Source organism: Vipera ursinii (genome assembly GCF_947247035.1).
Source record: "Vipera ursinii genome assembly, chromosome: 5".
Lineage (NCBI taxonomy): Eukaryota > Metazoa > Chordata > Lepidosauria > Squamata > Viperidae > Vipera > Vipera ursinii.
The window spans coordinates 47,207,704-47,234,139 of NC_139518.1; the positions used below are offsets into that span (position 1 = coordinate 47,207,704).

At 35.6% G+C, this 26,436-nt stretch overlaps 1 protein-coding gene across 1 annotated transcript in view; it reads left to right on the forward strand.

Moving 5' to 3' along the window:
* SUFU (SUFU negative regulator of hedgehog signaling) overlaps positions 1-21,076 on the forward strand; it is a 65,064-nt gene extending 43,988 nt beyond the window's left edge. The window contains exons 9-12 of the mRNA XM_083363387.1: positions 2,325-2,459; positions 3,700-3,838; positions 16,774-16,842; positions 20,056-21,076. Coding sequence (XP_083219513.1) covers positions 2,325-2,459; positions 3,700-3,838; positions 16,774-16,842; positions 20,056-20,145 — 433 coding nt within the window. The 3' untranslated portion in view covers positions 20,146-21,076. The remainder of the gene's footprint in view (positions 1-2,324; positions 2,460-3,699; positions 3,839-16,773; positions 16,843-20,055) is intronic.
* Positions 21,077-26,436: the final 5,360 nt, after the last annotated feature.

The following is a 26,436-nucleotide window of genomic DNA, read 5'->3' on the forward strand; positions in this document are numbered from 1 at the left end:
ATCCAGAACTGAAGTTTAATATAGCAATACAGCTAACAGTGTTGTTGTTCATCTTAATTCACAAGATGTAGAAACCAATTCAGTCTGATAGTAAGAACAGAAAACAGAAGGAAGAAATAGTTGAAAGTCAGCAAAAGTCACCTTGGTAACTGCTGCATTACACTCATTAAAAATGAACAGACTTCAAACATTGACTACAAAAGATTTTAATCATTTGAAGAATTAATCTGACAACTGCCCACACTTATGCCTCCCACAATCCTTCAATCATTCAGAATGAGCTTTAATCTCAGATTCCTTCCAGTTCCACAAAATGTTAGATATGCAGTCTCATGCTGGGGCATTTCCGGCATATTGCTCTCATTTAAATGCATCTTCTCTTTCCTAATACAGAAGTCATGGCTCTTGTCAGGTTTTATTCATTTCTGTATGGATATAAGCTGAGAATCCATGAATTATTTGTGTTGGTTGAGTGGAGAATTTTATGTGGCAGTTTTTAAAATATATTAGTTAATGAAAACCTGAAAAAAAATTGTTAAGTAGATCTGGTTAAGAGTATGTGTGAAATCAGGGTAAGAGATGATAATCCTAAAAATGAATGTAACAAAAATAAGTAGAAATAAAACTGAAAACACCAGATATAAAACCTGTAGTAAGCTCCTGCTTTCAAAGGTACATTTGCAGAGAGAAAAAGCTGCAGTAATAAGTTCTTAGGCTCCCCCAGATTTTACCTAAAGTGTTAGAAATTCCATCACCCCCTCAACTAGGTTGTCTTCTTCCCCAGGACTGTGCATGGTTTTCATTCAAGCAGAAAGAAAGAATACTTGATTCTTTATTCAGCTTAGTGTAGGTTATTGAAAATCTTATATGTGGGTGGCCCTGCCAATACCCTTCATTCTTAAGAACTGGCAAGGCAAAGAGAAGGCCTTCATTTCAAATACAAAGAAAATGGAAAATGGAAAAACCTCTATAAACAGAAATCTCCTGATGTCAGCCGCTGGATCTAACAGGTTTTAATGAAAGATCGGTTTTAGGAAAACTTGTCCCAGGACCATTATCTGGTCAGAGGTAAAATTCAATAGAATGTGGTCAAAGTGAAGAAATTAGGCAGAATAACATTCAGAGTAAAGTGCAAGCAAAATACTGAATTGGAAACAAAGGTCTAATAATAGATTCATTTATTTTTAAAGTTAGAATTAGTTTGTAGTTTGTTCCAAAGAATTATTAATGTAAACATCTTAAGCCAATAATTTGTTTGGCAGAAATTCAGAATATTGGGATATCAGTATAACTATATATCTTGATAAAATATGTGACAAAACGTAATGATTTAATACTGGCTCCTGAAATTACAAACAATTTTTATACTGTACTTGGTGTACTCTCAGTGCTAAAGATATTCTGTAGATTCAGGCATCCCAAGCGTTTGTTCATAACCTTACTTCTAGGCAACATTTGTTCTGAATGTTAACCATAACCACTTAACCATATAGGATAACATTAACCATTAAGAAAATTCAGTCGAGACTCCTTTTTACTAATACTATTATGTAGAAATCTCAATTAAGTCTGACTTAAATAAATTGTTACTTCCGTTGGCTAGAATGGATTGGACTGTGGGTTTTTAAAAAATTTTTTATTTAAGCACAAGTTTCAGGTATATCAAAAGTGCAGCTTTCCTATGAAGTATTAAGTACACCCCAGATCCAGCTGTCAGTATTCTTGCTGCTTTCACCAGCCAGGTAGTGCAAGGATAAAATCCACCCAGGGCAGAACTGAAGTCACAGATAATTAATAATAATAAAATTATTATATACAAAATAAAACAAGTTGGCAAAATCTCAGCAAAGGGGACTCTACACACAGATCTGATGTAAAGGCCACATATATATTTTGTAAGTTTTACAACCTAAATATTGCTCCAGTAATTCTCTGCCTAAGGATTTACAATGCCAGTTTGGTATAGTGCAGGGGTAGGCAACCTCGGCTCTTTTATGACTCATGGACTTCAACTCCCAGAATTCCTGAGCCAGCTATGCAAGTCCATGAGTCATAAAAGAGCCAAGGTTGCCTACCCCTGGTATAGTGGTTAAGGCTCTGAACTAAAAGGCAGGAGACTGAGAGTTCTAGGCCTCCCTTAGACATGAGAGGGTGAGTGACTTTGGGCGAATCACTCTCTCTCTACTCATTGCACCTCATCAGATGGTGATGGTGGTAATGGTGGTGAAAATAAGGGGCAGGAATATTAGGTGTATTCTCCACCTTGAGTTAACCAAAAATATATTTCAAAGGTGGGATAAAATCCAATACCTTCTTTGATTTAGGAGTCGTAAGGACAGTTTAGAAAGTGACAGCTCAGCGGCAATTATTCCTCATGAACTGATTCGTACAAGACAGCTGGAGAGTGTGCATCTAAAATTCAACCAGGAATCAGGAGCATTAATTCCACTTTGTTTAAGGTGAGTAGAAGGTTAGTTTTCATATGAGGGGCTGTAAGGGCTATTCTGTTGTCCCCACAGTACTGAGGTCTCTTCAAACAGACTTAGAAGGCTAAACTGAATATGTTTACAAAGTATTTAACCATGTAATATTATATGCCCATTGGGGTTGAGTGCCATTCAGAAGGCACTGCATGAAATGAGCAATGTGCCCTTGTTCAAAACATGAAAGCGCTGTATCTCAGAGATTTGGCGTGATCCTTCAAGAGACATTGCTTTACTAAAATAGTAATTCCAGTGCAGATATCTTCTCTGAAAGCACACATATTCAAACAATGGGAAGACCTTGAAATGCCTGTATAAAGTCTTTGAAAGGACAAGACGCTTTGTTTTGCACAACCCACACCCTCCTTCCTATGGCCTCCCTGCACTTACACCTTAGCCCCTCCCCCATTCCAACTTGTGTGTGGCCTGCGCAGGGCCTCTTAGTGTGTATTTTGTGGTTAAGAGAGCAAGCGGGACTGTCTGGATTGTCATTGGTAATTGATGTTAACTTCATCATACTTTATACCACATTGCTTAGTGACAGCATCTGGTCCTAATTGCCATCGTAACCTGAGGACTATCTGCATTTCAAGGCTTTGGTTAACTCTTAATATGTCAAGTCTCAAGTGTCTGAACTGATGGTTATAATTCTAGCATATTATATTATGCTGTATAATCTTACCACAATGCAATCTTGTATTTTGCTGTATAATTAGATTATTATATATTTTTACTTGAATTCTAAAATAGAGTTTTCCTGGTAACCTTGGGAAATCTTCCAGCACGCATATATTATCTTAATTTGCTATTCAAATACCTTTTTGTTTATGAAAAAACATATATTTAGATGGAATGTGTCTGGAAGAGAAAAATATAGGCGAGATATAGAATTCCTTTCATTTAACTGCATCTCTTTCATTTCATCAGTCATTGTACTGTGAAAGTGGCTTGTTCTATGATACAAGTCGTTGAGTTTGCAGTTTGTTTATATTGGAACTTCGATGAATTTTCTTTTTTTACCCAATCCACTGGAGTTGTAATTACTGTAGTCAAGTTATAGTTGTTTTCTTTCCTTCATCTCTATTTCATTTTTTTATCTTGAACTTTAAAATTATGGGCCTAAAATATTATATGTATTGAGTATGTGATGTGACAGAATGCTACTTGGGGAAAACCATATTGATTTGAAAGTCATTTTTTTGTTTTATTTTTTCAGAGGCAGATTATTACATGGTCGGCACTTTACATACAAAAGTATTACAGGAGATACAGCAATCACTTTTGTATCTACAGGAGTTGAAGGGGCCTTTGCTACAGAGGAGCATCCATATGCAGCACATGGACCCTGGTTACAGGTATTTTATTTTTATATTTTTTATTTATGAATAAGAACCTATTTCTCCCTTTTTGTTTCAGATGCTTTAAGTTCTTACTAATCTTTTTTTGGGGTTTTTTGCTGTATTATTTTAGGCCAAGAATGCTTTTGAAGTCTTAACATTTTTTAAGTATTTAGAAAGTGGAATTTTAAGCCAAAAAGACATGGCAGTTTTTAATACTCTTCTCTGTGTAAACAGCAATTTTCTCTTCCCAAATCCCAGAACATTTTAGAAACTCTGTATCCTCTAATTCTTTTTCCCACCACTGCAATGCAGTTGTCTTTGTAATTACTGTTGTTTTCAAACAGTGTCCAGCAATTGAAAAGGCAATGCTACAATATTTGAACCTGTTAAAAACTCAAAAAGAAAGCCAAAACAAGTAGCATTGCAAAATATCTTTAGGTTAGCATGAAGAGGCTTATTTTAAAGAATATGCAGAATTCTTCCTTCTTCCCTTAGAAGAAACAATGGCAGAATTTTTAAACAGTTTTCTAGAAAACTAGTTATGGTTCCACAAAACACACTATTACTACATATTTCTATCTTTTGTTTTGTATTTGATTAAATCTTGGGAATCCTGTGCACTGAATATGTTGTTGCATCTTTTGTAAATTCCTTCTGTTGTGACTTCTTGCATTTCCCAGGGTAACTAATCAAGACAGGAAGTAGAACTAAAACACAGAATAAAGTAGCAGACTCAGCAAACAGTCTTGTGAGGAATTATTTGAATTATGGTGTATGTGGCTCACAAGGCCCATATATTCCTAAGCTTTTTTTTTCCAGATACACTTCCAAAAGCTGAGAATTTAAATATATAATCTCTACCTAATTTTAAAAGAATAATAAGAAACTTTATTGTGCAGCTATTTCTGATTTAACATGGTTTCCAAAGTTAAATTTATTTTTTTACTTTAAGTCCTTTTGTTCTTAGCTTCTCTAGATGTCACAATCAAACCTTCTATAAGTATTTCATATTTTTAATGTTGCCTACAGGTAATGGCCTGCTTATATTTTTGACTAGAATGTCTTTGGTTTATTTTCTGTGAAACTGAATTTTCAAGTACAACAGTAGGTCCATGTTCTGGTTATGTGTTCGTAGCTTTATTGGAATTAGCACATATAGCACCAGGGATTTTTCATAATAGTTAAAGGATAGTCTGAAATTGTTGGCTCTAGGTGCTCTCTTCTTGAAAAGGTAAGGTTTTATACATCTCTTGACAATGCTGGTCTTTAATTTAGGTAGAACTGAAGAAAACTGCATTTCATTGTCTGTGTTATGATAAGCCCTGCTGAATGGGAGAAGAACTCAACACATGTCTCAATCAAGAGACCTGGAATCCATTCTTATTCCACTCATTCTTCGTGATTCAAAGCAGCCTAAATTAGGTTGGAGCAAAATTCAGTAATTCATTGTCCCCAGTGTTCTTCCTAAATCACCAAACTGCTTGGTAACTTTTACTTAATCAATCCGGTAAAAACATTTTCCACCAAATATTCTTGGCATGCATCAGTGGTTTGAAACCCGTCAATTCTATGCTCTCTATAAATAAAATCATTATATATATTAAAAGCTTGACACAAGAATAACAAGCTAAGCACTACAAAGTAGCTTCAATGCTATGAAATATAAAAATCTGTCTTACAGGAGGTCAGATAATTCATTTATTTAGCTCAGCGTGATCTCTTCTGACGTAGTAGTAACTTGGGTTTCAAGCAGAGGTTTGTCTCATTAATCACTACTTGAGATTGAATTAGGGACTTTTTCTATTCAATACATATCCTGCATCAGTGAGCCATTAATATGTGACTTACATTCATTAATTTTAATAAGTACAAGTCTTATAGAGAGCACGTATTTACTTATTGGGATTTATACTTCGTTTTACCATGAATGTTCTCCAGATATTTTTAAAACAGATCAAGCTTCCTTCTGATATTCATCCTCCTTAAAGATGTCGTAATAGAAATATGAGTTTGATGATATTCATTGATTAATTGGTTCTTATAAAAGAAGGCAATAGTTTAGATAATTTTCACATCTCAAAAAGATGCTGTTATGTAGGAGTTATTTCAGCTTTATCATTGTGGAATCTTTGTTCTTCTCAAGAACTTAAAGATACCCTGACATGATTTTTACTTTAATCATGTCTTTTTCAACCTGTTGAACTATAACTTTTTGAATTTCTAGTCAAGATGTTATTAATTATGCTGACTGAGGACTCCAATCAAAAGCTGTTTATCAACAGAAAACATGCATACATTTTGTACTGCTCTGAGCAGATATAGGCGGAAGAATGACTGAATTAGAATTCAAAAAGTAGACTCCTGTACTATAATATACCTAAATATAATGTAAGACAAAATAATTTTATTATTGTTAATTATCTTTGAGTTATCTTTGTCTTTGCATTTTTGAAACCGAATTACTCTAATGAAAGATTAATTGCTGAGTCTGTGGACTGAAGGGTTTTATATGAAGAGTCATATAAACTGAGATAATAAATGATAAACCAGCTTATAACTAAGATAAAGTAGAAGTGCAGTGTGATAGATTATAATAAAACTGTGATAATATTTTGCAGTGCAGTGAGTGGTGATAGAAAAGTACAATATTTAGTAACCCTAGAGATTGGGATGTTTAATATTAATAGATAACATAGGTTGTAATCAAGTTTCTTGCTTGAAATTCTCTTAAGAATAGGGTAAATTGGCAGGATTTTCCAATCCTATAAAATTAGCAATAAAGCATTAAATAACTCATGTTTGGTTATGAAATGTATCAAAGAGCATTGTGGAAGGCAGAATGTCAAACTTTACTACAGTAAAGATATGGCAATATATCAAAGCAGTAACGAATGTAAGTTTATTATAGTCAAACAGCAAACAAAATAACAAAGAAAACAGCATACATTTTGACATAAGAAAAACAAGTCATTCAGCAAATAGTGTCTTCCTATGTCTCTAATTATGGCAGGGGAAAAAATTGTCTACTCCCAGAGTCACATTATTATAGAAAAGAAAATTTACTTATACGTGGTTTGGTTTGACTCATTGAAAAATCAATAAAAGGGAAATAATGGTGTCTTTCAGACCATGGTGCAGTCCACAAACCAAAGATACGTGCTCCATAGACTCTACTTCTGAGTAATTTTGAGGTCTGAATTTTTGTGCAAAGGGTATCATCTGGAATGTTCCTAACGGAACCTGAGATAGAAAGGCATTTAATTGTAGTTTTGCAAAAGTGATCTGATAAGTATTATGGTGTAGATTGGTAGATCAGATTGGTTATTTTGATAGATGCCTAAATGAAGTGGAGAATAGGATGAGTTAGCTTTACTAATCAAGTCCTTTGAGCTTATATCCCAGAGTTTTTGCCTAAGTAAAAAAAAAGCTGAAATATGCCCCATTAAAAAAATAAATGATCTGGAGAGAAACCTATTTGACTAATTTTCTGACATGCTGTAGTTCAGGGGTATCAAACTGCCGGCCCATGGGCCGGATGTATCATGACGAAACCGCGCCCACCCCATTGCCGGCAATGGAAAAAAACTTGTGATACATTGCAACACGTGACGTTGCGAGTTTGACACCCCTGCTCTAGTTTAAACCAGAGCCAGTTTGGTGTAGTAGTAAAGTTACCAGGCTAGAAACTGGGAGAATATGAGTTCTAGCCCAACCTTAGGCATGAAGCCATCTTGTGGACCTTGGGCCAGATACTTCTAAATCCTAGGAATGAGGCAACAGCAAACTATTTCTGTAATCTTGCCAAGAAAACTGTAGGGACTTGTCCAGGCAATCTCAGGAGTCAACACTGACACAGAGACATCCTCTCTCCCCACACACAAAACAGTTAAACAAGGAACCAATAAATGAAGCATTGAGTTAAGAAAGTAATCCTAAAGGGGAATAAAGAATTTTCATAATTAACCATGTCTTGGCTACTAATAGCCCTTGTCCTATTTCTAAACAGTTATTTGGTACACAGCTGAATGGAGTTAACTGGGCTGTTACAAAGTAGGCCTGAATTTTATAAAGCCCTTGAGATATTTTATTTATCAACAGTGACCCCATAAGGGAGCATTGATAATTCTAATTACAATTATAAATTAGTATGTGTTGTTCAACTGAAAAAAGCACGGAAATGCAAAGAAGGTGGCTTCTGTCTTCAGAAGATAGAACAACAGTGTGCTCATCAGGACAGAATATTAGCCAGGTAAAAAGCTTGTTCAAGAGGCTAGGAACTAAACTACAATCAATTAAAAAATGTAAACCATGCAGAGTCCATTGGGAAACAAATGCGCCATTATCAAAGGAGTACCTGGTTTAGTAATGGTAAAAGTGAAAAATATATTAGAATACTGATGTGTATGTATGTATATATATTAGAATACTAATTAATTGCAAATTGAGTATAAGTCAGCAGGTGACATGACTGCAAAAAAGGCTGTATCTTCTCATTTTGAATTACAGGTAAATAATATTTTCACTTTGATTACTATGTCCATTTTTCATATCACAGTTTAAGAAAATTTCAGAGAAATTAGAACAAGTTCATAAAAGGGCAGTAAAAATAATTAGAGGATTAGAAATATAGGCTTTAAGAGATGGGTATAATTACTCTTGAGAAAAGAAGAGGAGAGATACACCTTAAGGAGTGATTCACATAGAAAGTCAAGATCTATACACTATCATTCAAAATGTAGGATCCAGAATAATGGATTTGGCTTACAGAAAGAGATTTTGATTGCTTTTTAAAAAAAATAGTAAAAACAATTTATTAATAATGTCATTTATCCAAAGAGTGATAAGGTTTTCTTTATTCAATTACGTTCAAGCAGACACTAGAAAACCATCTGTCTGATGGTTCTCTTTAATTTGGATTTCTTCATTGAGCAGGGTTGGGTTTGATGGTCTAAATGTCACCTTCCAGCCCTGTAATTTTATGATTCTGCTGGTAATACTAGTAATTCATAATGATTTGCAGAATGAGATGTGTTGGGATTTTGTGTCACCTCCACAAATCTCCTTAGCCATTTACGGAAATGGAAATATGGTAACAAACACATTCCATTCTTGCCATTACTAGTCCCATTATATACTCCTTTTCTCTTTGCTTAAACAGGTTTAGAAATGATTTAACGTATTGTGCACTAGGCCTGTTCCAGTAAGGAGATCTGGAGGTAAACATTTCACATTTAATGGCTTTCCCAGAATTTGTGACTTTATATACATCATTTCCTGCGTGTCAAGCAAAGCTTCCTATTTTCTTGTAGATGCTATAAGAAGCTTTTTTTAAAAAAAGGCTTGATTCTAGAATGTCTTTCTAACTTTAATAACTCTAAACAGCCTATATTTTTGATTTTAAAAGAAACAACAGTTTTAAGTTTTTATTTTTCTTGTTCACTAAGCATCTTAGCTTTTGTGCCTAACTAACTTAGCTTGATTAAGACTGATTGTGCAAAGGAGAATAATTTCTACTTCACACGGCAGGTTTTATAGTTCACGGAAAGTAGGATCACTTGTAAGGAAGGGAAACTTGCAGTTGAAAAATAGCGGGTTTACATTCTTCACCAGTGGATAGCCTTAGGATCTTAGAACATACAGGGTGAAAGAAAGAGGACTGAAGATATTCATTTCATGCAATGGGCTATAAGATCATGGGCTATAAGACAATGCAGTTTTCTGCAATACCTAACTGAAAGTTATTGCATAGAAAGCAGCAGAAGCCGTTGGCACCTTTGAAAGTTAGCCATTTTAGCATTGATATTTATGTACTAAAGTCTACTTTTGGGGATATATGTATATATGAAGGGAACAAATTAAGTCATTGTCAAAAACAAAAATATAATTCTGTATAACTTTTAAGATGCTTAAAAAGAACATCCATATACAATTATACTAATATGTGCTTGAGAGGAAACCTGCTATTAAGATAATTCAGTTACATCTTTATCTCTATATACAGATAAACAATAATTGCTACACATTTCATCGGATTTCCCTCTGGCTTAATGCTGCCCAGGGTTCACTGTTTACTATCCTTTGTCCCTTATTCATTATTTTCCCCAATATGACAAACAAGAATTACAGGCAGACCTCACTTTTTTTTCCATTTTTTTTTAAAAAAAGTTTTTATTGATTTTTTAATACAATTCAAAAGTACTTATTCAACAAACGTGTTGTCTGAGTATATAATAATAATAACAATAACAATAAAGTTGGAAGGGACCTTGGAGGTCATCTAGTCCAACCCCCTGCTCAGGCAGGAAACCTTATACCATTTCAGACAAAAGGCTGTCCAGTCTCTTCTTAAAAACTTCCAGTGTTATCATTCACTATCATTAACTAATACAAACTCTATTCCTAATCCCTTATTCTTTTCTCCAGCCATTGATAAAATAAGTCCCACGTTTGAAAATATTCTTTCCTCAGAGTAAGACTCTCCATTTCTACACAATCTAGTATTTTTTTAATTATTTCTTCCTCTGGTGGTATTTCTTCATTTTTCCAATATTGTACGAATATGATTCTTGCAGCTCTTATCACATGTAAAATCAAGTATATACTTCATTTGTCAAGCTTTTCTGGTAGTATAACTAGTTTTAAAAGTTAAGGTTTAAAATCTACATGTTTTCCCAACATCTTTTCTAGCCAGGTATATATATTTGTCCAATATCTCTTTGCTTTAACACATGTCCACCATACATGATAATAGGTACCTGAGTTGTGATTACATTTCCAACATCTGTCTGACATATTTTTAAACATTTTTGCTAGTCTCGCTGGTGGCAAGTGCCATGTATAAAACATTTTATACAAATTTTCTTTGTAAGAGGTTGACATTGTCAATTTATAATTTCTTTCCCATAAGTTTTGCCATTTCTCTAAATTTATATTGTATCCAAAATTCTTTGCCCACGTTATCATTGTTTCTTTTACTTGTTTGTTTTCCATTTTCAAATTCAAGTTATACATTTTCTTAATTAGTTTCTCATCAGAGGTTAGTAATATCTGATCAACAATCACTTACTGATTTTTCTTAACAGTCATGCCGTGACTGTTCAAATGTTCAATAATACTGAAAAAATAACTTTATGGCTAAGGTGCTAATGTATGACCTTCACAGGGGACCATGAGTTAAAGTCCCATCTTACCTATGAAAGCCAGTCAGTCACTCAGCTCAACCCACTTCAGAGGGTTATTGTTATGGGGAAAATAGGAAGAGGAAGGTGTGTTGGATATGTTCACCACCTTGACTTATTTGTAAAAAATAATAAAGATGGAATATAAATATAAAATGTCTCTCTTTCAGTCATATGTTTACCATTAAGTCTGTTAGTGCATGATGTTCTCTCCCTGGCACTTCTTTCTTTTCCTATCTTTTCCCCCTCATAGAGTGGAGAGATTACTTCCATGGTGGGGACCACAGGTGGCACACATAGCCCTCATGCATGCCATCACCCCAGTCCTAGGCCTTCAGCTGGGTTTTATAAAACCTTTTCGCTTTAGGCCTCCGCCGCCGTGTGCAAAAAAAGAAAAAAGGTTCAATCAATCAATCAATTTCAACTTCTCGCGGGGAAAAAAAAGATCTCGCAAAGTTGGAATTGATTGATTGAACTTTTTAGTCCCACCCAGTCTGCCATTAGCACCGCAGCCATGCCCATCCAATGGGCCACACCCATCCAATGGGCCACGCCCACCCAATGGGCCACGCCCATCTGGCACCCAACGATACATAAGTGGGTTTTGGATTGCAGTTTGGGCACTCAGTCTCTAGAAGGTTCGCCATCACTGGATTACTTAAACAAGCAATCTCTTTCTAAACTGCTTTTCTCAAGTTAACAATTAACATGTTAATTAGCTAGCTTGCAGCTGCTGCCTGCAACTGACAAGATTTTAATCACTTTCATACTTTCTGTTTTTGTTACCCTCCTAATAAGCCTAGGGTTTGGAGAAAAAAGCATATTAGGCAAACAGGCATTGGTGTATTCTTTTCAATGTGTATTCCCCATCATGTGAGTTTTTACTCTCTTAATCCCTTCCTCTCAAATGAATGTAAATGAAACATTAATTCCTTTCTTGTTGATTATCCCAGGGTAAGCATTCCAAAGGGGAAAGGAATGTGGGAAAGGAAAGCTGAACTAAACTCATAAGCACAATTGTAGTCAAGTGATTTTCTACTTAGTGACCAAATCATTTAATGACTAAGTTGCCAGTCCCAGTTGTAGTTGCTAAACAAGGACTACCCATAATGGTTCACTTGACTTGGCAGTTGTGTGTCCTCTTCAGCTGCTGCATTTATTTTATTGCAAAATAGAATTTGTCAAGTGTTTTAATCATGCAGCATATATTAGACTCTCCTTTTAAAATTAGTTAAAAATGGTTAGTAAATAGCAACATTCTTTCATTCAGATTGTAATGGTAAGTTGAAATGTCCTCCATTGTTTTCTGAGTCTTATCATTTCCAATTTTATATTTGAATGATCTTCTTCATATGCACAAATATATATATATATAGAAAACAAATTGCTGGTAGTTTATATCACATCTCATATCAGAAAATGTACAGTGTAATTATTTTTGACATTGTAGTTGAGTTATATTATGTGTATAATAGTGTTGACAGTTCTACCTTTGAAGTATTTAGGTTGATTATAGAGTTTGGGCTTTGTGTTTGATTTTGAAGGCCTTCCTAAACAAAAGATACTGTACAAAGTAATATTTTAATGTATCTGTTGTTGAAGTAAATGCAAGACAAAATAATATTTGTCAAAGATTTTAAAATAAAAATAAATAAAGAAAAAGATAATCACTTTGCCCATTTAATCAGGAAAATATAGTTATGATCAATTAAGTCTTGGGAGTTTACCATATCTTCAGGAGGAATAGCACTTATAAAGATGAGTAAAAAAAATAATGCAGTTTTCCTGATTGCCGAAAAGGCCATTTAAAAAGAGATATCTTCTAAACCATTTATACTATTGTATCCGTTTGTTTTAAAATACACCATTGTTGAGAACCAAAGCTTTGCTCAGATATTAATAATGGAGTGTTTATTCAGTAACAGCAGCAAAGATATGTGTTTCCTGACCAAACAGGCAAAGTGACATTTGTAGATTCTCTGCTTCCCCATTGTTTTCCTCATGATATTTTTCATTCAAAAACGCATGGGGAAAAAAATCATGGAATTTTGTCCAGATACGTCAGCACTTTGATTGTTATTGTGTCTGTTAACATCATTTGTTTCTTATAAATTCCTGCATTAGAGTAGGATGTTATCTAGAAGCAAAGACTGTTCTTTCACTCATCACTATAAATGCAGAATTTCATAGTTCAGAATGGGCAATATAGTCTTTATGATAAATGGTGCTAGTCTGGTCCTTTGCTGTACAGATAGAGAGAGCCCCAACTTTCTGCAATATTATTTCTAGCAATACTTATTTTATTGAAAGCTTAGAGATTGCCCCATTTATTTCTCAGGGTGATTTTTGACAGTTATGCTATTATTTTCTGAATGCAGGTAGTCTTGGACCTATACCCATTTGTTCAGCAACTGTTCATTGTGGTGATGGTGCAGAACCATGGTGCTGATGGTTATGAGCAGTATTCAGAGTTCCAGGCTATACCAGCACTCCCGTGGTCATGTGATTGAATTCTGGATGCTTGGCAACCTGTTTATACTTAAGATAAGTTGCCAAGTGCCTGCATCACTTGATCTCCATTTACGACCTTCCCTGCCAGCTTCCCTAGAAAGTCAGGGAAGAAACTGGCAGGGATGGTCACAAGTCTCCTGTTGGTGCACCCTCCCCCACCCCTCGGCACTTGCTACAACCAGTTGTGCACCCCTGTGCATTTTCTCCAGACCACACTACACCCCATGCCATCTCCCTAACTTGCATGGCGTCTCTTGCCCTGTTGTAATATGAGGGCTAACTACATTAATGGAGTTTTCTGTTTTTCTAGGTACTTTTCTACACTGCATAGTTTTCTTGAAAAGGTTTTTTGTTGTTTGGTTTTGTTTTGTTTTTGAAAAATATCTGCTCATGAGGTATCAAGGGGCCAATGTTTTAATTTTCTGTACATGGGCCAAGAGGCTCCTTAAATCACTGACTATTTCTCCCATTCATCTATTGGAAGACCCTATTTCTGGTTGCAGGACCCTTTGGAAGGACAGCAGATAATCTTTCTACTCTCATGTTGAATAATTTAATTGGATTTCTGTAAGAAATTTTTAAAAAGCACTTAATCTTTTTGCTAAAAGCTATATATATGAATTCAATATGAAGATGTGTTTTTTTAATCAGATTATACTACTACTATGGTATAGTTAATGAATTGAATGTGTGTAAAGTCAATCACTTCTGGCTGCAAAGAAGAAAGAGTTTTTCCAGAGATGCACAACTCCATGTTGTGAGTATCCAACTCTATATTATGAACCATGAGTTCCCTGTCTCACCCAAAAACACTCCAAATGATTCTTGCTCTCATACTCGAGTTACCCCTTTCTGCCCAGAAGACATTAGCAGACACTATACAAAGGACATGTAATTTTCAGCAGCTGTACATGACATATTTTGCTGCAGTAATTATGCAGGGTGGCAACTTGAACTCAGACATCCACTTTTATAAAATATATTGGATGCTTGATTCCCATGAAATGCTTCGTTCATTAGGTACATTTGGCTGACTTGCTAATGTGATTTCCTGAATCTACCAACCCAAAATTGAATCATATATCTGTGATTCGTAGAAATCCAGATGAAAGAATCTTGTAGCTCACCTGCAACTGTTGCTTCTTGAGTACTGATCTCTGCATTTCATAATTCACTCTCTTCCAATTTAAGGTTGTTATATTAAAATACATATATTTTATTTTCCATCTTTTTTTTCCTTCTGCCCCAATTAGCCAATATGACTGTAATTGTACATAATATAGGAGAATGGTATAAGGTCCACCAAAAGTTTTTTATTCCTGGAATATCCAGGATCAGGCACTGCAAGATGCATAAGCCGTATGTATGAATTTGTATACAGGATATGTATACATTTATAGGTAATCCATGAAAATATTACAGTTATAAGTAAGTTATAGTTCTTCGACATTGTAAAGCAAATTATCTCAAAATATAAGTATGTCTTCTCCATGTATTAAAAGGCTTTTGATAGCTTGATTTCTCATGTTTTGCAGTTATAGTTAATTAGTTCAGAAAATCTGCCCCCAATGTCTCTCAGCAAGACCAAAATTGAATTTTAAAAGTAGTAATGTAAATTTAAATCATAGATCTCAAAACCAAGGCAAGTCTTGCTGCTTATATAATCATTTACCACCCTTCGGTGTTCCAAAATTTGGATCAAGCAATATGAAAGACAGATTTTTTTTTAGAGTATTTGGGTTTCAAGGAAGTTTGTTAACAAACTAAACATAAGAAGACATTGATACTTCCATAATGTATATCCTGCTGTATAACACCTGTTAGAAACTGCTGGAAAAGAACATTTGGAAATTCAAAGTCTTTTACTCCCAGTATGCTAACAACTTGCCACCCTGGGTGAAATAAGTTTTTTATCCCCTTTCAGCCGATGCACCATTTGAAACCCCGTTCTGCACGAGGGGGATCTGACTACAGTGACTCAATACTTGGGCTTCTCCAATTTGTTGCTCATAGAGCTGCCTCTGAACACCTCTTGGCAACTGCAGGTCATCCAAAATGTAGCACCATGCATGCTGACGGGATTTGTCTGTTTGATCATTTTATATCTATGTTGTAAGGCCTACACTGGCTACCTGGGAGATTCCAAGTTGAAATCAAATGCTGCCTATGGGATTGACTGCTTCAACTTGAGACAGCGGGACCAAGCCAGACCTTACAAGAAAGGCAGCTGATTGTCTCCCATTTGTTAATGAAATATTACGAAGCGAGTAAACTCTACTCTTCCAGAGGGCTTTTGGACCTGAATGTTCATATCTTTTACTTTATAAAGTCTAATTATCTAATTGTTTTGTTTGTTTAACTGATTTTCTTATTAAACTAGATTAATATGTTATACTATATTATTATGGATTGATTTTATGTTTAATTTGGATGTTATATAACTTTGTATCTCATTATTGTAAACCATTGGATTAGATGGTACATGAATAATAATTATTGTTTTATAATGGGCACATATTATTCAGTCAATGTTGTAGACATTTTTGATAGAACCATCGCTGAAAACAGCAAGGTGAATTTAGCAGTTGGGACATAAACTGTCAAATTCTCTTATGGATTAGCAATTAAGAACAAGAACCAGCAAGCAGAAATAATCTTTACAATGGAAAGAGATCAATAGTAGTGTGAGTGCGACGTATGCCAAGTGTATTGGATATCTTAGGAAAGGAATGTTGGAATTATGGGAGTGTACAAGCAATATTGACATGGCTGCATCTCGACCTCATTGTAGAGTTGAGGAAAATACAGAGGGGGACAACTAAAATGGTCATAATATTGTAACATTTTCCCAATAAAGAAAGAATATATTAGGGCTGTTATATTTAGGGGAAAACGGAAAAAATACAGAGCAAATAGAGAAGTGATTTTTTTTAACAGCAGATTGAGAGAAAAGATAAAAATGTATAATACAAACCAGATCTGTTTTGTAGAATTATGTGGCTTTGAGAAATTTACGGAATATAGAGCTTATTTGGCACAGGAAATATTGATGATGATATAGATGGATTCCGTAATAATTGCAGGTAATACAGGAGTAAGGAAATAATTACCGGAGGAAGTGAACTGACTTCCCAAGCCTTAGTGAATTACAGGATGAACAACATGGAACAGTGTTCTGAGCACTAGAACAGCCTGCTGCTTGGCAATTAAGTGTAATTTGGTGCACAAAAGAATAAAAGTCATTGCCCCTCACTTTTGCAGATCTTACTTACAGAAGAGTTTGTGGAAAGAATGCTGGAAAACCTAGAGGATCTGAGTTCTCCAGAAGAAGTAAGTTTACTTAATCCTAATACCTGAAAAGAAACTCTTTACAAAGGTAGTTTTCAACTTACAACAGTTCATTTAGTAACTGTTCGAAGTTACAACAGCACTGAAAAATGTGACTTATGACCATTTTTCACACAACTGTTGCAGCATCCCCACGATCATGTGATCAGCATTCAGATGCTTGGCAACCAACTCATATTTATGACAGCTGCAGTGTCCTGGGGTCATGTGATCACCTTTTGCCATCTTCTGACAAGCAAAGTCAATGGGGAAGCCAGATTCACTTAATAACCATGTTACTAATTTAACAGCTGCAGTGATTCACTGAACAACTGTGGCAAGAAAGGTCGTAAAATGGGACAAAACTCACTTAACAATAGAAATTTTGGGCTCAGTTGTGGTTGTACGTTGAGGATTATCTGCATAACTTGGCTTATGTATGTAACTTACTGTATAGATCAACATCAACATTTGGAATTCTTTGCTGAATGAACTTGAAGAATTAAGATGTTCCTTCAAGTAGGGACCTTATGCTAAATTGAGATTTCTCCATAAAGTTTTTTTTTGCTCCTTTCCCTGAGACATTTTCCCCCTTTTATGGTAATTTTGTTGTTGTTGTTGTTGTTGTTAGCTGCAAAGTCGTGTCCGACCCATCGCGACCCTATGGACAACGTTCCTCTAGGCCTTCCTGTCCTCTACCATCTTCTGGAGTCCATTTAAGCTCACACCTACTGCTTCAGTGACTCCATCCAGCAACCTCATTCTCTGTCGTCCCCTTCTTCTCTTGCCCTCAACCTTTCCCAGCATTAGGCTCTTCTCCAGTGAGTCCTTCCTTCTCATTAGGTGGCCAAAGTATTTGAGTTTTAGCTTCAGGATCTGGCCTTCTAAAGAGCAGTCAGGGTTGATCTCCTCTAGGACTGACCGGTTTGATTGCCTTGCAGTCCAAGGGACTCGCAGGAGTCTTCTCCAGCACCATAGTTCAAAGGCCTCAATTCTTTGGCACTCAGCCTTTCTTATGGTCCAACTTTCACTGCCACACATTATGGTAATTTATAAATCTATAAATGTATTACTTTGAGGCAGGTTTCATTGTAATAATATTTATATACTACGATTAAAAATTATGAACATTGTTATTTAGAAAATAACAAGTGTTGAAATTGAAACATCCTGTTTTCCCTAAAAGATCCAGTACTTTGCTCAGAGGAAAGTGTTTCAACACCTTTTCTAGTTTTTGTTATACATGCTTTTAGATTAATTGACCTTTAACTTAACAGACTTTCTCCATGAAACCATTTTTTTTAATTTTTCTGGCTTTTTAAACTATCTTTCTATAAACTATCAATTATCATACAACTTCCCTCAAGGTTTTTTTTTATAAAAACAGTGAATAAATGTAAAGACATCATAGCCGTCTTGTACTATACACTTATTGTAATGGGACTGGAGAAAGAGTATTTTTCCATGGTCTCCTTGTACAAATGTTTTCTTTGCCATCTCATTTGCTTCCTTCTCACTGTTGAGTTCCTGAGGGTTCCTTATTTCCCAAAGCTGCATAATGCCTGTTAGAATTGAGTATCATGAAATCTACTACGTATAGAATTCTTTATTGACCAAGTGTGATTGGACACACAAGGAATTTGTCTCCAGTGCATAAGCTCTCAGTGTACATACAAAGTGATAAGTCATATATGATATAAACCCTGGTGAAAAAAATCCTCATTTGCTTGTTAATCTGATACCCTTTCATTTGCTCCTATATTATATAATGATATAAAATACCTTGAAAAACTGGAAAAAATATATTTTCTCAACATGAAATATTGTTTATGCAGTTTTGTCTATGGAGATTCTCAGCCATCCAGGTCATGGTTGTCCCAACGATGCTTTTTCAAGAGGCAACTGGACTTTCTTTTCTTTGAAGACGTTTTGCTTCTCATCCAAGAAGCTTCTTCAACTCTGACTGGCTGGTGGGAAATGGAAGGATTTATATTCCTTGCAGACAGATCTGTGTCCTTAGGGTCACTTGAGTAGTGTAAATGGGTGTGGAGTCTTCTTGGAACTGCTGAAAGGACTAAGTTGTAGACTGGAGATAGATATTGTATCCCTCCCTGTTGAGAAAGGGTTGTTCAGTTTTGACATAGATTGCCTCTTTGACCCCTCTTTCAAACCAGCGGTCCTCTGTGTCCAAAATGTGGATTTTGCTGTCTTCAAAAGAGTGGCCTTTGTCTTTTAAATGCAGATAGACTGCTGACTCTTGTCTTGATGGGTTTGTTCTCCTATGTTGAGCCATGCACATTTCTCACTGAATTTGTGAGACATGTGCAGATCTGCACATTGGGAAAACAAAACAACCACTTCATAAATGCATGGCAGAACATAGGAGAACAAACCCATCAAGATGAGAGGCCATCTATGTCAAAATTGAACAGCACTCTCTCAACAGAGGGGAGGGATACAACATCATATTCTGTCTACAACACAATCCTTTCAGCAGTTCCAAGAACGCTCCACAACGATTTACACTACTCAGGTGAACCTGAGGACACAGTCTCCAAGTGGCCTCAATGACTCTCTATAAGAATGCAAATGACCAGCTGTCTGCAAGGAATATAAATCCTTCCATTCCTCACCATCCAATCAGAGCTAAAGAAGCTTCTTGGATGAGAAGCGAAATGTCTTCAAAGAAAAACAAGACAGCCCAGTTGCCTCTTGAAAAAGCAGCTTTGGAACATTATGCAGTTTTGGTTTCTGAATATTCAATTGTGCTACTATCAGTAGCTTCCGCTTCCTCTATTCTTAATTTTGTTATTTTCATGGTCTTCTAAAAACAGATTTTTTTTGTATTGAAACGATTTTTCACTAATGGGTCTATTTCTTCATTTATTGTCTATTTCCATAAGTAGACCAGTTTATTTCATTTCACTGTTTTATGCATCATTCAGAAGCAATTACTTTTGTATGTAATTCTGCGAGAAATTATAAAACAATGTCTTCAAATTTTGTTTTTCTTCCTGGGTCCTCAAATTGTAGTTTTATTTGCCCTAGATCAGGGGTAGGCAACCTCGGCTCTTTTATGACTCATGGACTTCAACTCCCAGAATTCCTGAATTCTGGGAGTTGAAGTCCATGAGTCATAAAAGAGCCGAGGTTGCCTACCCCTGCCCTAGATTCCAGCAATTTCTATGAACACTAACTGATTTCTTTGTTTTTTAGTGCAAGCTTCCAAAGGAATATAGTTGGCCTGAAAAGAAACTAAAAGTCTCCATCTTGCCTGATGCTGTATTTGACAACCTACTCCATTAAAGACAGCCGACGCCCACAAGAAGCAGCTTACTGTTTATTGCCCAAGGACTAATGGGAGAATTGAGTAGAATAAAAGTTGGTCCTGACAATGTTGCTACATAACTACAGCAGAAGAGAAGTTACTCAACAACAGTTCAGCCAGAAATGAGCATGTCTGGTTCTCTCCTTTTTCATCATGGCTGAACTCTTGAGTATCTGCATATGAACGAGTACAAGAGTTAGGCTGAAGAAGATGTATTCCATTTTGAATAGCAGCTGTAATACATCTTCTACTATTTTAACTGGCTCTAGAACTGCCTGCCGCCTTAGTTCAGGGTTTATATTCCTCATCTGCATTTATTGTACACATTTTTCATCTGTAAGCACATAGTAATTATTAAGTAGATGTTTTCCATAATGCCAGACTTCTTTTGTTAGCCAGGCTCTCCTTAGAAGAATTATTCTTTTAATGCAAGTTGCAATTTCAAAAAGAAAGTGAGATTCTCCACATGTATTGAGAGTAAATAGAGTAAAAATTACTCTATGATCTTGGCCCCAAGCATTTCTTGTGGTTCGGCTGAAGTGAAGTTACTGTAGGTGGGTGGGTTTGGTCTCTTAGGTGAGATTAGTTGAGTGTAACTGAATTTTAGAGCCCAAATTTTGAGCCCTATCATAAAATGAGCCTTTCATTTGCTTTTCTGTAAAGAAGGGATAATTAATTACTAAGATAATATCCCCAAACAGGTTAATGATAATAATATCAGCAACAACTTTCAAACTGAGCCTGTGAATATTAACAGATTTAGAAAGAAACCTAGCTGTATTCAGTTGGACTTATTTCTAAATAAATGTGTGTTAAATTATAAGTTTTTATGTATTACTTTGAGAGTGTCTGGGGACAATAAGCCCCCTCCAACCCAACCCTTTTCAGACACTTTAATTGATAAGATAACCCTGAGTTATTGGATTATAAAGCATATTAAATAATCATTCTTATTTCTTTTATTGATGACCAAGCAAAAAAAATATGAGTGATTAATTTTATATGCTTTTCTCATTGTACTCACTGAGCTATAAAATGAGTTAATGGCTTGTCTTATTTGTATTAGCACTGTTAGCACTTCTGTTTTTATGAAAATTCCTGATGCTGCATTCTTTCTGAAAAATTTCCACCAACACTCTTTGTTTCAGGTCCTAGAGGTACCCAAGAGCCTGTTATCTTATATCACCTTTGCAAGAAAGCAGTCTATAAAACATTTAAGTTTTGTTAAAACCATGTTCTCACTTTTTATTAATGTAATAGAAAGCCTTGAATTTGATGAGTATTGTTTGAATCAGGCCTCTCCAGAAATTATCATTCACATTTTTGAACTATGTGAAAATATGTGTTTTTTACAACAGGGATCCCCAGCCCCCAGACCACTACCTGGCCATGACCTATTCAGAATTGGGCCGCGTGAGTGGCTGGCCGGAGCATGCGCATGTGCGCACAACTCAACTTGCATGAGCGGTGGGCTGGCGGGCACTCATGCACATGCATGCTGGCCCACTGCTCACGTTCTCCTCCCCCCTCCAGTTCTTCCCCCACCCCTAAGCCAGGCCGCCAAGCTGCAAAGGTTAGGGACCAGTTTTACAATCTACAAATATTTAGTATTCATCTGCAACTCAAAAGGCTAGGTTAGAATCACATTGGACAAAATAAGGGGATACTTTTTTTATGCAATGCCCTTTTGCTAAAAGATAGAAAAATATATATTAAACATGAGCTGGCCTTGATATATTCTGAAACACTGTATTGTCAGTAGAATTTGTCAAAATCCCAGTAACCTTTGTTTTCATGTTAAGATTTTGGATACTGTGATGTACTAATCTGTTCTGATATTTAAAGATCATAAAGCAAGGCTTTGGAATCTATAACACAAGTGAGTCTTTTGGAGAGCCTAGTTACCTTTGAGTAGATATTTTAAGTAAAATTAACAATGTTTAATTAATAATAGAAGATTGCAAAGAGTTAACAAAGCTAAAAACCTTATGATTCTCTAGAGGAAATGCACATGGGTGGTGTTTACACATACCATGCAACTAAGTTCATTAACCATTATTTGTTGAGCAAGCCAGAGTCAATTTCCTGAGACAGCAGAGTGATTGTGACTTGCTTGATCAATTTCTTATTTTCCCTCCATTTCTTCTATCAATCAGTTGATATTTCATAATATTCTTAACAAAAGTTAAAAGAACAAGATTTTTTGTTAGTTTGTAGGAAAATTTGCTCTATAATTTGCTCTATAATTAAGCAAGTTGTATCCCCAGGGCCACGTGTGGTGCCCAGGTCTTATTTTGATAGCCCTCAGATATTCATCCATCTGCGCTGAAAATGTTGGCAGTACAAATGATAAAATTGCTAGCATGGTTTCTCACCATTTTCTGACAAAATATTCATTAAAACTAGTATGTGATCTGTAATACACAATACATTTTTTAAAAAACAAACAAAAAATCCCCTGCAAAACCGACGAAATTCTACTACCGCTCATTTATCTGAGAGCCCCATCCACTCCTTTGCACCCCAGGAAATATGTATAACTTCCATCCTCAAAAAGAACAGTTCTGGGGTTTTGTGATTATTGTTGTTTTGGCTGCGTAATGTTTGTGGAATTGGTTTTGCTTACTTTTTTTTTGCTATTGGCAGCTTTGTTAGACGTACACTACATTGGTTTTTTAAAATAATCTGTAGAGTTTAGAGAGCAGTCGTGTTTTGTGTAGGTTTTGTTTTGCCTGTACCTGTTGTCTGAGTACGGTTAGTTTTATTTCTGTGAAATGGATATTTTGTTGAAATGTGTACACTTTGCTTTGGCATTGGGAAGCAATTCCCTATCGTTTCAGGGAGGAGTTAGGCATTGGGGGGGGGGAAATAGCCTGAGTAGCAGAAATGCTGTGTAGGTTTTCCCACAACGGTACTTTGTTTAGTTTTTGAAGGAACTGAAGTATGAAGCCTGCTTCTTAATTTTTATGCTTCAAACTGTAATTGGATCTAACATCACTGAAATGCTTTTATATGGAAGAAAAGTGATCCCTGCTGGTAGAAAACAGCTATGCTAGAGAAATGACTAAGCTAGAGAGAGCCTTTCCTACAAGATCTAATTCATTAGATATAAATATTGTGTGTGTGTGTGTGTGTGTGTGTGTGTGTGTGTGTGTGTGTGTACATTTAATTTTAAAAGTCCAGCTGACCTGGAGAAACGTTCAATCTAATTTAGTATCTTGTTTTTTCACAGATGCCTTTTGAGAATCTCAAAATGAGAGACATAGTTAAGATGATAAATAATTATTCATTCTGACATGAACTTTTGGGAATTGTTTCCAGCAACTAAATTAGTTTGTGTATATAGTTTATTTGGAAATATATTCATTAATGTAATGGGGAAGTGTTAGTTACAACTGTCTCATTGATTTCTCTCTATAGTTAACCCTCAGTTTGTTCTCTTTAAAGTTGAGTAAGAGTTTCTTGTCTAAGGAACGAAACAAGGGAGGCAGAGTCAGTGTGCAGTACTGTGAAATGCTAAACTGGAATTTAAAAACCATTGTGAATTTCTCATGAAGGGCCTACAAGTTAGAGCTGAATAGAATTGCCTTCTGTGTCTCTCATAGGATTTTCTGCAAGATCCTAGGGTTTTCAGTGTTATGTCCTGCGTGAGTATTCATTTTGGAGGGCAGAACTGACCCAAAGTATTTTTATTTAAATGACTGTCTTGTTGGATTTCCAGAGAGGGTGTTTTCAGGTTCTTTGTCTACTTGTATGCAACCACAAGTTACAGGCTTGGCAAATCAAAGGTATGGTGCTTTTTTATATGTTTTTGTTTAATCAATAACAATTTATGACTGTTCTTGTCAGTTCCCTAAAGGACATAATGGAACAGGGCTTGGTCTCTCCTCCAACTCTTCATGGGCAAATACACGGGCTAGTTATGCTGGCTTTTTATTTTTTCTCAACATAAGGCAAGAAGAGTTTGCTTTGCACTCTTGTTCTTTGCTTGCTAGTTCCTGAAGTGTTTTATCGGAAATAGAAGCTTTGGCTGCTCTTCAGTTGGTTTGCACCTGCTACTTAATCCCTTCAGCACCTGGAGCAGTAAACACCCTTCCTGGCTTGCTGCAACAATTATTAACTTTTAGTGCAGCTGTTGCACTAGTCATATGCCAGGATAATGCTAACAGAGCCACCAGACCATTCCAGAGTGTTTTAACTATCTAACTATGAAAAAAATCTGTGTAAGTTATCATACAAGCTAGGAGTAGAATAGAGATTTGAAGCTATTGCACATGTTGCAGGTTCTGGCCTATCACCTGTTTTGCTCAGAAGCTGAATCCCACAAAACCACTACAGATTTTTGTAATGCACAAAGGTAAAAGGTTCAAAATGTAAACAATTGGATTGCATTTTTTTAAAAAAAAAATCCTATACAATCCTATCACAAATAATGTTTTAAACACATTTAAAATTGAGGATAAGCTACTTGAAATATGGTAGAAGAGCAAAAGGAGGAAAGTAATTGTTCATTGCAGAAACAGGTATAAAAAAAGAGAAGCTGGGCTCAACCTGAAGGAGACAAAAGAAACATTTGCATGGTTGTTAACATTAAATTGTACATCTGTAAACGCTGGCTCTTCGGCTTTGAAACGGAGATGAGCACCGGCCCCTAGAGTCGGAAACGACTAGCACGCATGTGCGGGGGAACCTTTACCTTTACCTTTTTAAACATCTTTAGTCTTCACAGTATCTCTATTTTATATAAATGTATACATCTTGAATTTCATGTTTCCCTTTTGTCAGATGGTGGTTGGGCAAAAGTAAGATACAAACTTTTGAAGCCTCTGCACAGTAATTTTGCATTTCAGTCTGATGATCAGTGCAGAATTAGAAGTGAAAGCAACTTCTGTGGCAGATTAAAAAAGGATTTCACCGTCCTCCCACTACGTTCTCTTCTTCCAGTAGTAGGGACATAATCACGACATGCTTTATATGAACCCCTTTTGCACACAATCCCTACACATAAGGGAAGTAAGGGATCAGGGAGCAATTCTATTTATATAAGCATTTTAATGGTTTGAGACAAAAATATTTAACATTGTTTCCCACGAGTATCATCGTTGCAGTTTTTAGGAAAAGAAATAATGCCTTCCTTTTTTGGTAGCTCTGTGGTGTTTCATTCCCCACTTAACCTGTATGTCCTTTTCTGCTAGACATCTTGAAAGTCAAAATCTGTACTATAAGGACCCCGGGCTGACCCATTTTTTAATTAACTTTTGAATATCAAATGTATTATGTTTCATATATAGTTCTTTTTTCCCTTCTTAAATTGCTTACATACAATCATAAGAGCTTTTAAGCTTTCTATTGTTTTTCCCAGGCTGTAATAAAATGTTTTTTTTAGTCAATTGTTTTCCTATATTGCAAATATTTTGAAAGAAACCTTCCTTACTTAGAGAGTTATAATATGGTGAGCTCCAGAAGAGGTGAGGGAATCATATATTTAACCTCCTTCATTAATTATATTTTCATGTCAGAAATTGTTTTAAAGCTCTGTTGCTAGCTAACTCTTGTGGCATTTTCCTCAGCCCTTTTTTCCCTTTTCAGGGCAAAATTACAGATTTCTTCTTCCATTGGACTCTCATGACATAAATCTGCAATGAACAAAAGGTGATTCTATGATCCATGTTCAGAGTATATAATATGGGCACCGTAGTTAATGCAAATGGCTGTTGTGAGCCCCAGGAAGACGCAGCAGCATGCATGTTTCTTGCTGGATCTTTTAATTCCAGGTTAAGCTGAACTAACTTTCTCACCAGTTTTACTTTCAAGACTTAAAAAAAAATCACTTAAGAGAAAGAAAAACCTATTTAAATAATTTAAAAATGATGAAACAATTCAAAGGATTAACAGCGCTTTATGTTTATGAATAATGCTACCCATGACGTAGCTTTTCTGGAGCTGTAGTTTAACAGTAGCAAAGACTTGTGCGTGTCCACATGTGCACTTGCGCACATGCACACAAATACATGCACAATTTAATCTAGCTTAAGAATATAAAATTGATATTTGCTAGTAGCAGTTCTGAATTCTACTGCAGCTGAAAACAGCGCATGAGAGTTAAAAGCTTAAGGTAGTATCATGCTTCGAATGAAAAGTATATTTCCTTTTTGAATAGTTTTATCTCAATAGGAACTAGAGTTCTCTATTAAGCAGAGGGCTTGCTAACTTTTTTTTCTTTTTAAAGAGAGAAGAGCTCTTTGGTGTTAGTTTTATATTTCAGATGG